This window comes from Pollachius pollachius, assembly GCF_949987615.1.
Source record: "Pollachius pollachius genome assembly, chromosome: 19".
NCBI classification, from domain to species: domain Eukaryota; kingdom Metazoa; phylum Chordata; class Actinopteri; order Gadiformes; family Gadidae; genus Pollachius; species Pollachius pollachius.
The window spans coordinates 4359361-4372813 of NC_136952.1; the positions used below are offsets into that span (position 1 = coordinate 4359361).

Here is a 13453-nt window from a genome sequence, read left to right on the forward strand (position 1 = left end):
TTGCATACGCCAGCTCCGAGATTGGTCCAACACTGACATCTGAGCCCCCCCCCTCCCTTCCCCTCCTATAGCATTACCCACATGTCATAACAGACATGCTAGCAATGCTACCTTGGCCCAGTGGCTTGGTGGTTCCCCTTGAACCCAATAAAACACTATTCTTCTGTGTGGATTTGGCCTGTTCTACCTCCACTCCTCCCTATCAGCTCTGAAAATTATGAAGGTTAGCTTATGGAACCAAGAGCTACTTAGACGTTCAATAAGCCTGTCATGGATCAGTAATGTCAAAGAAACGCAATCTCACCTAAATTAAATCCAGGGTTGGCTTTGCTATCGCCAGCACTCACCTTCAAACTTTCGTTAATACTCTCTCGCTCACGCGTGCCTTATCTTGTCTTTCACCGAACCACATTGTCTCTGAATCCTCGCGACAAGCACACGTCACTGCCCGCGTCGGCCCAGCCGTAGTCCCTGTCCATCTGTGGTTGTCAAGGCCTTCTCCTCATCCCTCACTCAGCGGCTTCGAGACCTCATGTCAATTCGGCTGGCCGTCAGTCCCAAAATCTCAAGGCCCGGGATGAGCCCTAAGTCGCTTCACACGTCGTGGAAGTGCCAAGTGGCAGTAGTGGGTTGGTAGGGTGTGGGTTGGGGGGATGGGGGTGTGGGGTGTGTGTCGGGCTAAGGGGGGGGCATTGTTTTCTTAAGGCCATCGCGGCAGTGGGGAGTGGCCTAGTGCACAGACCTGGCACTCTTTAGTAAGTAGTGTTGCGAGTTAGCCCGCTCGTCCCGTCTGACCTGTTCCCCAGCTCACAGCCAACAGGAGTCAAAAGCAACTGTGGAGCCTTTTTTTTGTCTTGTAAAACCCACGCCGTTGTAACACCCCTCTGGATATGATGTCATTGCAATCCAGGTAGGTGTTTAGGAGCGTGTGAAAATGAGCTCGCAGGAAGCTCTCGGGTGGCTTGTGCTTTTGGGAGCCAGAGTGGACGGGAGAGGTGGGGTGAGGGCGATGGGGAGGTTCATGGAGGCTGAGGGCGTAACATCGCGGTGCCCTGGAGGGAAAGTCCGTTATCTGTTGGAGGGAGGGGGTTTGTTTTGGGCGACAAGTCAGGTGTCTTGTGTGTGAGGATGAGATCATCCAGTCACTCTGTGTTTAGGTCTAATGCAAAGTCTGATGTGTGTGTGTGTGTGTTTATTTAAGATCATTCTGCTGACCAACCAGTGCTGTTTATTTTCAAGGATAGGACAGAGACACACCCATTTTCTCTCTCTCTCTCTCTCTCTCTTTCTCTTTCTTTCTCTCTCTCTCTCTCTCTCTCTCTCTCTCTCTCTCTCTAATGCAGTGTCATACACACACACACACACATAGGCACACGGGTAGAGGGCGTATCAACTTACGTTGTGTCTGCACAACGCTGTGTGCAATTGGCGAATGAAAGGCAGTACATCCAGAGGGTTCAGTCTTGTGGACGATGTGAGTTTGAGTGTGTGTGTCGTGTTAGTGTGTGTGTGAGCGTATAATGCACCGCTCAGAGCTGCAGGAAGCCTCAGGTCGTCTACTCCTCCGCTCTCCTCTGTTCGCGGCCGGGCTCCGGGATCTAGTACAAACCGCCTTGGTAGGCTTTTTTTTGCTTTAGCGCCTGAGATGTTGTTCCTCTTGTGGTGAGGGAAGTAAGTTGCCGGGCATCGCCTCTCCGAGGGGAATTCTGCGGAGGACTTGTTGGACTTGTTTAGATTTTGTTCCTTTGTTTTTCTCTCTTTGTCGTTTTACCTGACAATCTCTATACCCCCTCCCCCCCCTGTTCTCTGTCTCTGTGTCTCTCTCTGTTTCTCTCTTCCTCTGTCTCTCCTTCTGTGTCACCCTGTCACTCTCTCTGTCTCTCTCTCTCTCTCTCTCTCTCTCTCTGTCTCTCTCTCTCTCCCCCTCCCTCTCCCTCCCTCTCTCTCTCTGCAGGGGAGTCAGGACCAGAACTGGGGCCCCCTCCTTCGGTGGATGAGGCAGCCAACACATTGATGACGCGCCTGGGCTTCCTACTGGGAGACAAAGGGAGCGAGGGCCCAGCTGGTACCCAGTACAGCATGGAAGAGCCTGAGGACAGACAGGTAACGGCTGACCACCGCTATCGAGCCAGAACGCCAGATGAGATGAAAGTGTGTCCTTCAGACAAATGAAGGAGAAGCTATGACGTCGTTCACGTTGGTTCCTTTGAAGGCAGACAGGGACCCTGGGTCGAGGCGGAGGGATCATTGATTTTTTTGCTTTCATGTCGGGAGACATTTTGTTGTTCTTGTATTTGTTTTTAAGAGGCAGCTTTGGTGCACGAACCTTACTGAAACAAGAGTCTCCCCGCTAAAGCCTTTTAGCTTCTGACATTTACGCTAATTTGTCTTTTGTTTACTCTCGGCAGTCCCTTGGTGTCTGCGGTAGGGACCACCCAGATCAAAAGATACCTCGTTCAGGTGCCCTTCAGCACCTCTGGAGTTTACACTTTATCATCAGGGATCAACTGCCACTCCACTTCTGATCTCAGGGTCAGCTGCAGGCCTGTTTTACCCCTGGTTTCATCGGGGCAAACGGTTCCCCTGAACAATTCTCCTCTCGCCTTTGTCGGCCCTGCTGTTGTGGCCGAAGAAACAACTCAAAACCGTTCCACCAGCAGAACCAGCACCACAACCGCTGATTGTGGTGCTGTTTCTGGTTTTGTGTTGTTTCTTCGGGGAGGGAGGGGGTGGGGAGTGCTTGGAGCGATACGAGAGGGAAGGATGATGGTGGCGATTAGGGCTGGGGGAAAGGGGGAGGAAATTGCTACGCCTGTTGAAACGGCGTTTAAAAGTCAAGCCTAGCTTTCGCTACATTGCCGGCATGGCTAGGGTGATTTGGCGTGGTGGTCTGAGCGTGATCCTGGTGGCCAAGTGTTGTCATAGCGATAGAGACTGAGGATGGAGTCATTTGCTTTGGCTCATTCCGTTATTATTTTTACATATGTATAGCCTTTCCTTTTGTCTCCCAATTTTGCTTTTCTTCTAATCAAATGATAAATGGTAAATGGACTGCATATATATAGTGCTTTTTCTGTAACCAGTGGCCACCCAAAGCGCTTTACAATATTGCCTCACAATCACCCATTCATACACACATTGAAACACCTGACGGCGGAGTCAGCCATGCAATGGTGATAGCCAGCTCGTCGGGAGCAGTTAGGGTAAGGTGCCTTGCTCAGGGAGACCTCGACACTCAGCCAGGAGGAGGTGGGGATTGAACTAGCAACCTTGCGGTTACCAGCCAACCCGCTCTACCTCCTGAGCTACTGGCGCCCCATCATCATAATCAAGACAGACATCTGTGTCTCTGTGGGTGTGTCTGATGGCGCGACGAGACACACACACACACACACACACACACACACACACACACACACACACACACACACACACACACACACAATTTTGGTAAAGAGATTTGCACATAATAGCTGGACAGGGTTCACTGACTGTTAGTCATATTTTTAATTACTCTTTAACATTCTGGGTTTCTAGGACAAAGTGTCCTGCTTTTTATTGCTTTGCCAATCTTTTGCTGCCCACTTATATTCTGATTCCTCATTTTAAACGTTTAAAATGTTCCACTTCACATAACAAAGTGGAATCAGTCTTGCAGTGTGGGATTGTGTGCCAGGTCGTCTGCGGACAACGTTAGTCCTTGAGTTCTCTTTAATTTCCCATCACAAATGACGGAACATAAGGGCTGGAGAGCGCCGGATTGACCGCCACCATGGCAAATCCACCAATAGCAATCACTTACAGCCGGTCCCGTCGGCCAATGGGCGGCTTGACCTCTGGTTTTAAATACGTAAGCACTGCCCCTCTTGCAATTCCACACGGCCGCCGCGTTCCTGCGGCAGGTGGGTGTTTGAGCTGAGAGACCGCACAGGCGGGCGGAACAGGGTGACCTTAGCACTCAAAGTGCTTCTAATTGCCTCTTCCCTCTCTCTCCCTCTCTTGCTCTCTTCATCTCTCCGTCTCTCTCTCTTTCTCTTTCTTCATCCCTCTCTCTTGCTCTCCTCATCTCTCTCTCTGTCTGTGTCTCTCTCTCTCTCTGTCTCCGGCTAACTCACTGGCTGGAGAGAACCGACTCTGAGTTCAATTCGATTCCTTGCGTGTTTAAGGTCAGAGGCATGCCAGGCAGGGTTCATTAGCCCTGCAGAATGAGCTACTTTGTCTGTGTCTGTCTGTCTGTCTGGTTGGTTATGTGTGTGTGTGTGTGTGTGTGTGTGTGTGTGTGTGTGTGTGTGTGTGTGTGTGTGTGTGTGTGTGTGTGTGTGTGTGTGTGTGTGCGTGTGTTTGTTTGTTTCTGCATGTGTTCTGCGCTGTGTGTGGTGTTTGTCTAGATAGATGGGGTTATTCCCATGCTGAGGTGGTTTTGGAATAGCAGTACCTCACAACTTTTGCTCTATTTCTAGCAGTAACACACACACACACACACACACACACACACACACACACACACACACACACACACACACACACACACATAATGGATATTGTGTTTACTGGGGCTTTGCTGTCACAGTCTACGACTCAAACAATCCACCAGGGGCCCAGATAGACACCCTTGGTCACCATGGTTACCCGACATCCACTCTAAACCGATATCCTCACAGCGCATTTCACTCACTGACTACAGACAATTTCTAAAGAATGACACTCAAAGAATAGCTGTTCAATCTTACCTAGAGCACCTTTAATAATACAGGTATACATATATAATCCCCCTCAAATTGTACCTACAGCACCTTTAATAATACAGCTGTATTTATATATAATAGCTCTTAAATCTTGCTTACTTCACCTTTAATAATACAGGTGTAAATATATAATAGCTCTTAAATCTTGCCTACTTCACCTTTAATAATATAGGTGTAAATATATAATATCTCCTAAATCTGACCTACAGCACCTTTAATATTACAGGTGTAAATATATAATATCTCCTAAATCTCACGTACAGTGCCTTTAATATTGCAGGTGTAAATATACAATATCTCCTAAATCTCACCTACAGCACCTTTTAATAATACAGGTGTACGTATATAACGGCTCCTAAATCGTACGTGCTGCACCTTTAACCAGAGTAGAACGGTGTGTTTTCCGGGCTCTATGCGACGTGGTGTATCTTGCCCAACCCCTCCCTGCCGGTTCTCGCCTACGTGCCTACGAGAGCTCGTCTTCTGCCTCACGCCCCCGCTCTTGTCCTTGCCGGTGTGTACTAAGTACCGCTTCTTAAGGCTAGCCCTTTTTTGGTGCCTCTATCAGTTATGTTTTTAGAATCCTTGCTTTAACCAGGAAGGTACACGCTAAATCTATTCTCCAAGAACGTGCTTACCTAGCTAGGCAGCGTCATTACGCTAAGGTTACAAACAGGCAATGTACAAATAAATATGAACAACGTGATATGATATACATTATAAAAGTATAACAAAAACATGAACATATACTGTATATGTCAATGTGTATTCCAATTTCTGGTGGGTGATTCACCCGTCGTCCTGCATGCAATTAGTGTTTGCATTTGTGTATAGTCTTCTGCTTATGTTGTATGAGTGCGTTTTATAAGTGCTGATGCCTTCGAGGAACAGCAGTGTAGGCCTCCGGTTGCGTTGAGGCATGTGTTACTTTGTGTTGAGCGAGTGTATGCTTGAGTGCATTTGCGCCGTTGGCTCATGTTTAGGGTTCATGTAAATTTAGGATTAGGGTGTGTGTTTGGGTATGTAATTTGCCACTTAAGCATGTGTGACACAAAGTATTTATGTCAGTGTGTTAAGTGTGTGGAGGTTGCCTTTTAGGTGTACTAGTGTTACCGTTAGTTGAGGTTAAGTTAGGGTAAAGGTTAATGTCCTGTGCCATTTCAGAGAGTGTGTGTGTGTGTGTGTGTTTGAATACAGTAGTGTAAGCGTTAGTTGAGGTTAAGCTGGTGTAAAGGTTAATGTAATCTGTCATTTCAGTGTGTGTGTATGTTTGACTGCAGTAGTGTTACTGTTTGTTGAGGTAAAGTTAGGATAAAGGTTAATGTAATGTGTCATTTTGGCGTGTGTGTGCTTGAGTGTGTGTGTGACTGAGTGTGCGTGCGGGTCAGTCGGCCAGCCGTGTGAGTACACAGCGGCAGCAGGTATTCCACATCAGAGTGATTTTTGGCCCCCACGGTGTCCTGTCGTCAGACACAGAGCAGGGCCACCACGGGGAAGCGCCGCCCCCATCACCACAACATCAACATCCACCCCCCCCCCCCCCCGCATGCATCACAGCGCAACAATCTCCCCACCGTTGTTGGTTTGTTCCTGCCCCCGGGTCGGCGTTTGATTTGTTTAGGTGTCGAATATTTTGATCTGCTCGCTGTTCTATGTTTTTGTTGTCTTGGAGATGATCCTCGGCGTGTGAGATTCCGGCTGACCTCGCCCCCGCCCGGACCCCCATCGCTCGGTTCGTGGCTCCGTCACGCTCAGCGGAACGGCACCGACCGGCGCTCGCTCAAGGAGCGCGTTCTGTTCTGTGGAACGAAAGAATGACGGCTCAGTGAGCGCGAATAGAAGCACGGATCGCTGGCCGTTTGTGTGCGGAGGTCCACACACACATGTGGTCTCTGTGCTCGTATCTGTGGGTGTGCACAGATCTGTGTGTGTGCACAGATCTGTGTGTGTGCACACGCACGTACACGCATGGGATGTGAAACCTCGGGAAGGTTTCTATTAAACTGGATTCCGATGTTTTTCATTAAAAAAAAAAACCTTGAGAGCTCACCAACCTTCGCTGGAACAGAGAAGCTCAAGTGAGTCTCGGGACTGTTTTGGTGTGGCCTAGTCTGTGCAATGTGGCGTGGCAAAATCACACAGAAATATGGGCCTGTAGATGGTGAAATAAAGTCAAATAAAGAAGAACATAAGAAGACACATCATTGAATCAATAGGATTTAGTTGGATATTGAACCATAACACATATATATTAAATGTGACATGGGTCAATATCCGACTAAATCCTATATACATATACTATGTATAATATGTGCTATGGAATATAATTAAGAATAATGAAGTAGGTAGGGAACATAATAATAATTAGGAATAATACAAACTATTGGACCATAAATAAATGTGTGGTGCATGTCGTCCCTTGTGTTTCCCCAGGGCCACAACCAGAGGATTAGTCCTTGCTCCACCCTGACCAGCAGCACCGCTTCTCCACCTGCAGGTAGCCCCTGCTCCACCCTGCCAACCAACATGCCCGGACAGGCCGGTGCCTACGGCTCCGTCGCCAGCCCCACCTCCACCCTGGAGAGCAGGGACAGCGGCATCATCGGTGAGTCCGCCGCGGAGCCAAAGGCCTGCTAGCGCGAGGGAGCTACGGCCGCTAACGCTAGTCGTTAGTGCAGACGCGCCACCCCCCGCTTTGCAAATTGTTTCACGTCCAAGTCAAAGGAAGTGTGGTCTCATTGGCCCTCTTATCGCCAACTACTTCAAATATTATCCATTACCCAAATATAAGTACTGCACTAAAACCGTCCTCGGGCAAACAACGTTTGCGAAAGTTATTAGCACTCTGCCACTAATACTTACTCCACCCCGCCCCTGATTCTTGCCAGGAGCCATAGCACATTATGCGTTGTAAAAGATAACCGAACACGTTGTGGACGTGTATGACCCTGTAGCTGGCAAGCGTTGAGGCGTCGGTGACATAATGGTAGAACACACACACGGCACCTGGGAACGCGCCCTACGGTGGCCCTGGGGGGGAAAAACTGACGGAAATCTGCATTATTCCTGTGGTGTGTAAAGCCTTAATGAAACGACACAGACATGTGTCACCAGACCCTGTTTAACCCTGAGGTTCCAAGCCTTTCTGGGGGTGTGACCCCAGTCTTAGGTCAGGGTTAGGGTTAAGGACTCCCCCAGCTTGCCTTTGTTTCCCCACGCAACGTTTTGACCCTACTGAGATCACGCACACAAGCCATTGTTGGCAGCAGTTCACTTGCGGGTATGACTCATTAGACTGTTTGTTTTCAGTGGTTTTATGAGAGTTGGCAAACAGTTTTACTTTTTTTTTTTGAGTCAAACTGTAGGATTCAATGGGCTAAAGCTTTTTAAATAAGTTGCACTAATATCTATAGCTTGTATGCCTAGCAATCTTCCTCAAAGTAGATTGGTAAGCATATATGGCATATGGTAGGCTATTGATATTTGAGAAATAGAAGCGATAGATATTTGAGAAATATAAGCTATAGATATCTATTGAGCTATAGATATCCTGACAAGCTATTGATATTTGTGCAAGATTGTTGACTTAAAAAGCTTTAGACGATGGCATATGATAGGCTATAGATATTCAAGAAATAGAAGCTATAGTTATTTAAGAAATAGAAGCTATAGATATGTGGAGAGCTATAGTTATCTTTACAAGCTACAGATATGGAAGAGCTATAGATATCCTGACAGGCTACAGATCGGATGCTTATCGCCGTGAACCTATCCTTCCTCAACACATGCCCTGCTCTAACAGCCCTCGACCAACACCACCCCCACCCTCCTCCCCCCTTTCCCCTCCTCCCCCCTTTCCCCCCCTCCCCCCAGCCACCCTCACCAGCTACTCTGAGAACGTTGAGCGTGGCGGCAAATACGGCGGCGGCGGCGGCGATGGTTGCCGCGGCAACATGAAGCTGTGGCAGCCTCAGAAGTCGGGCACGGACTCGCTGCTGTACCGCGTGGACGAGAACATGACCGCCTCCACCTACAGCCTCAACAAGATCCCCGAGCGTAGCCTGGAGAGCATGTCCTCGCACTCGGCCCACTCCATACCCCTCTACCTGATGCCCCGCCCCAACTCTGTGGCCGGTGAGTGGCCCCGCCTTCCTCCCCTCCCCTCCCCTCCCTCCCTCCCTCCTGCTCTCTCTCCCCCTCTCTCCCTGCCTCTCCCCGCCTCCCTCTCTTGTCTTCTCAAGAGGGAATAGAAGGCTAAACGCAGTGTTGTCTCAGCTGAAGGTCTCAATAACACATGTCTTTTGTTTTACTGTGTCTCTCTCTCTCTCTCACTTTCATTCTCTCACGTCCCTCTCCCTTTTTAATCCCCCCTCGCTCTCTTTCTCGCGCGCCCTTCCTGCTCGCGGCGTGTCATGGCACGCCTCGACTTTAAGCTCCTCCCCCTCTCTGACACCGAGTCTCAGTTGTGACCCAATTTGTCATTTTCTCTGCCTCCGTTCTGCTCTTTAAAACAACGCAAGCGAGCGTCGGCGGATAGATCTTATTAAAGGATTTCCCCGCGGCTTTTGACCAAAATACCCTTTTTTGCAGTAAAAAAGGTGTTAAGAAGACGCCTCGAAAGGACACCGTATCCATGGCGTTACTGATGCGTGTGTATCGAACCCCACAGCCGCTGTCCTCTTCGCTGTGTCCTCTCCCAAAACTAATGTCGGATACATGGCGGGGAAATGCCAGTTATGTAACACTGAGTCTTTTCAAGCGAGCCCTGATTGTGTTATTCTATCTTACCGGAGTGGTTGTTCGAGAAGATGAGCCTGATTATGTACTCATCCCACTCTGGCCAGAGAACCGTCTCTCTCTCGCTCGCTCTCCTTGGATGTATGGATGTGTGTGTGTGTGTGTGTGTGTGTGTGTGTGTGTGTGTGTGTGTGTGTGTGTGTGTGTGTGTGTGCATGGTCTACATGTGGTGCTCCATGTAAACACTGTAATAAACCACTTACCGCTGGTTATGTCGTGCTTGTCTGGCACCAGCTCCTCCAACGCCTCCTCCATAAATGTGCTACCTCCGCCTCCTCCATACCTCATCTACCTTCTCCACCTCCAGCTCCTCCTCCTCTACCTTCTCCTCCTCCTCCATACCTCATCTACCTTCTCCTCCTCCAACTCCTCCTCCCTACCTCATCTACCTTCTCCTCCTCCAGCTCCTCCTCCTCTACCTTCTCCTCCTCCTCCCTACCTCATCAACCCTCTCCTCCTCCAACTCCTCCTCCCTACCTCATCTACCCTCTCCTCCTCCAGCTCCTCCTCCTCTACCTTCTCCTCCTCCTCCCTACCTCATCCCCCTCCTCCACCTCCAGCTCCTCCTCCTCAACCATCACCGCCAACTCCTCCTCCCTACCTCATCTACCTTCTCCTCCTCCAGCTCCTCCTCCTCTACCTTCTCCTCCTCCTCCCTACCTCATCCCCCTCCTTCACCTCCAGCTCCTCCTCCTCTACCATCACCGCCAACTCCTCCTCCCTACCTCATCTACCCTCTCCTCCTCCAACTCCTCCTCCCTACCTCATCTACCCTCTCCTCCTCCAGCTCCTCCTCCTCTACCTTCTCCTCCTCCTCCTCCCTACCTCATCTACCTTCTCCTCCTCCCTACCTCATCTACCCTCTCCTCCTCCAACTCCTCCTCCCTACCTCATCTACCCTCTCCTCCTCCAGCTCCTCCTCCTCTACCTTCTCCTCCTCCTCCCTACCTCATCCCCCTCCTCCACCGCCAACTCCTGCTCCTCCTCCTCTCCCCACCTCCGTTTGCCTCTGCCTTGATACCGTCCTCCATCAAAGGAGAAAAAGTGTGCTGGGGCGTCCGTACAGAAAGGTCCCCACCGGCCCACCGGTGTGAGGGGGGGGGGGGCGGGGGGGAGGGAGCTGATGGCTCAAAATGGATGAAGATGACAGTGGTTTATTTGTGCTTATTTATTTATATTCTTAAAGAACACATTAGCAGCAGGAAGTCTACAGCGGGGAGAGCGGAGGTGGCTCTCGAAGAGGAGGGTGGGTGGGAGAAGAGAGCTGCTTCTGTGTGTGTCTCTCTCTCTGTCTCTCTCTCTCTCTCTCTCTCTCTCTCTCTCTCTCTCTCCCTCTCTCTGTCTCTCTCTCTCGCTCTCTCTCTCTCTCTCTCTCTCTCTCTCTGTCTCCCTCTCTCTCTCTCTCTCTCTCTCTCTCCCTCTCTGTCTCTCTCTCTCTATCTCTCTCTCCCTCTCTCTCTGTCTCTCTCTCTCTCTCCCTCTCTGTCTCTCTCTCTCTCTCTCTCTCTCTCTCTCTCTCCCTCTCTGTTCTCTCTCTCTCTCTCTCTCTCTCTCTGTCTCTCTCTCTCTCTCTCTCTCTTTGTCTCTCTCTCTCTCTCTCTCTCTCTCTCTCTCTCTCTCTCTCTCTGTCTCTCTATAGCACTCACTCAGGCGGGGGTGGATTGTGGGGGGGTTGCAGCGGCGACAGGGCAGCCAGGAGATTGGTTGGTTTGGGGGGGGGGGGAGGTAGAGAGGAGCCAGGTGATTGGCTGGGCTCACACAGCAGCCGAACATCAAAGCCCAGCGGCATTAACTGCTTCTATACCTCAGAGGATGGGGAGACCGACTTTGATGTAGAGACAGAGAGGAAGGGGGAGAGAGGGAGGGATCGGAGGGGGGAGCGAGCGAGCGAGAGAGAGAGAGAGAGAGGGGGAGAGAGGGAGGGGAGGGAAGAGAGTAGGAGGTGGAGAGAGAGAGGAGAAGAACGAGGGGTAGAGAGGGAGGAAGAGAGGCGGGGGAGAGGGAGGGTGAGAGAGAGAGAGGGAGGGAGAGAGAGAGGGGGAGAGAGGGAGGAATAGAACGAGGGGGAGAGAGGGAGGAAGAGGGGCAGGGGAGAGAGAGAGGGAGGGCGAGAGAGAGAGAGGGAGGGGGAGAGAGAGAGAGTGAGGTAGAGAGAGAGGAAAAGAACGGCGGGGAGAGAGAGGGAGGAATGGGAGGGGGGAGAGAGAGAGAGAGTGGGAGGCTGAGAGAGGGAGCGATGGAAGAGAGAGAAACGAAGTGAGTGACAGAGAGGGATGGTGGGAAACAACTGGAGGTGGAGGGTGGGGGTGATTGTGGGTGACGGTGGGTAGGGTCTATTACCTAATGAGTAGCAATGCGCTGGAAAGAGCCAGAGATGGAAACAAAGGTGAAAGGAACCGTAATTGTCTATCGCCCGTCCATCTTTCTAGCTCTCTTGCTCTAACTCTCTCACTTCCTCCAGCTCTCTCTCTTTCTCTTACTCTCCCTCCCTTTTTACGATGCTTAAACGGCCGCCGTTTGATGCAGAGTTTAAGCATGAGCCTTCATGATCACATGGAGAGTGATCTTCTGGAACATTTTTTCGTATATTTCAAACCATAGCTTTTTTTTCCGCCTGCCGGAAAATCCTATCCCTGAGGGAGGAGAGCTTTTGTAATGCAGCAGATTATATAACTAAGAAACGCTACCTAAGCAAGGAGGACAACAGCATCAGCCGATACCCTAGTCTATGTAAACCACAGGGTATGTTCTGCTGGGGTGGGGGTTGGGTAGGGATGGGGGTCGAGACCCTGAATAAAGGTCCGAGCTTATCGATACCGCTCTCGAGTCTAGCTCGTCCGATACGTAACGGTATATCTCCAGAGACGAGTTGTCTCATTTAAGTCAAATAATCGATGCACAAACCAACACAGTTATTGGAGTTATTGGCCATCTCTTCTCCTAGGTTGCGTGTACATTTAAAGGAAAAATACTTCTTTACATATGCATTTAGGGCATTTAGCAGACGCTATTATCCAAAGCGATTTACAATATGAACATTTGCTGAAGAAAGAGAAACAACAATATATCGCCGTCGGTACAGTAAAGCTGTTCATAGAAACAAGTGCCAAGCACTTGCAATGGCAAGGTTAAGGCTTATGTTAGACATCGTTGTTTATCCTTGAGGTGTGCTTAGTGAGGTACAGGATCTGGCATTTCCTCTGCTGCTCCGTGTGAACCTCGTGAGCACGGCGAGTCACAGGGGCTGCGATACACAGTCCGGCCCGCTGCATTGCAGATGGGTATGATGACATGCCACGTTGGGATTTCTTTAAATAAAACTCATTTGCATCATGCAGACAGATTCGGGACTTAGATCTAGGGCTGCATGGGTGTGTTAGCGAGCTTGTTTCCGTGCAAAACACCACGGGATACTACTCCCACGAAAAGACAAAAGCCACCGTGGAAGAACAGTCCTGAAAAGGTCTGCTGCTGTCTGCAGGATATGTGAATAGCTTATGGCATCCTGCAGGAATACAGATGAGGCCGGTGGTTAAGTTCCTAGTCAGTATTCTATTATCGAATGCAATGGTTTCCTATTACAATGAAAACCATCCCCTCATTTCAGCCTCTGAGATGTTTTGTATTGAATCGCAGCCTTTGCTGTGATGACCATCTTAAGCGAGCTGGCTCAGTAAAGGAGAATCGAAAATCATATAACTGCAACCCCAGGCACATGAATATTGTAACATAGGAATCAGAGCAATAGGACATTTTATCCACAGCAGACTTAGTCATTTTAACCCTGATGCAATGGGATCACACATACACACACATCATTCCAACACACACACACACACACACACACACACACACACACACACACACACTAACAACCGTTTCCCATCAGAGCCCTGCCTTTATATCTAGAA

General features: G+C 49.8%; 1 protein-coding gene across 8 annotated transcripts in view; it reads left to right on the plus strand.

The window, feature by feature from the left end:
* tanc2b (tetratricopeptide repeat, ankyrin repeat and coiled-coil containing 2b) overlaps positions 1-13453 on the plus strand; it is a 137178-nt gene that overhangs the window by 89488 nt on the left and 34237 nt on the right. For 6 of the 8 annotated variants that reach the window (XM_079756283.1, XM_079756285.1, XM_079756286.1 and 3 more), the window contains 3 exons: positions 1955-2103; positions 7179-7350; positions 8619-8879. In XM_079756283.1, the coding sequence (XP_079612409.1) occupies positions 1955-2103; positions 7179-7350; positions 8619-8879 (582 nt within the window). Of the gene's footprint in view, positions 1-826; positions 911-1459; positions 1617-1954; positions 2104-7178; positions 7351-8618; positions 8880-13453 lie in introns of those variants that run through there. The other 2 variants (XM_079756290.1, XM_079756289.1) reach the window with 2 other exon arrangements.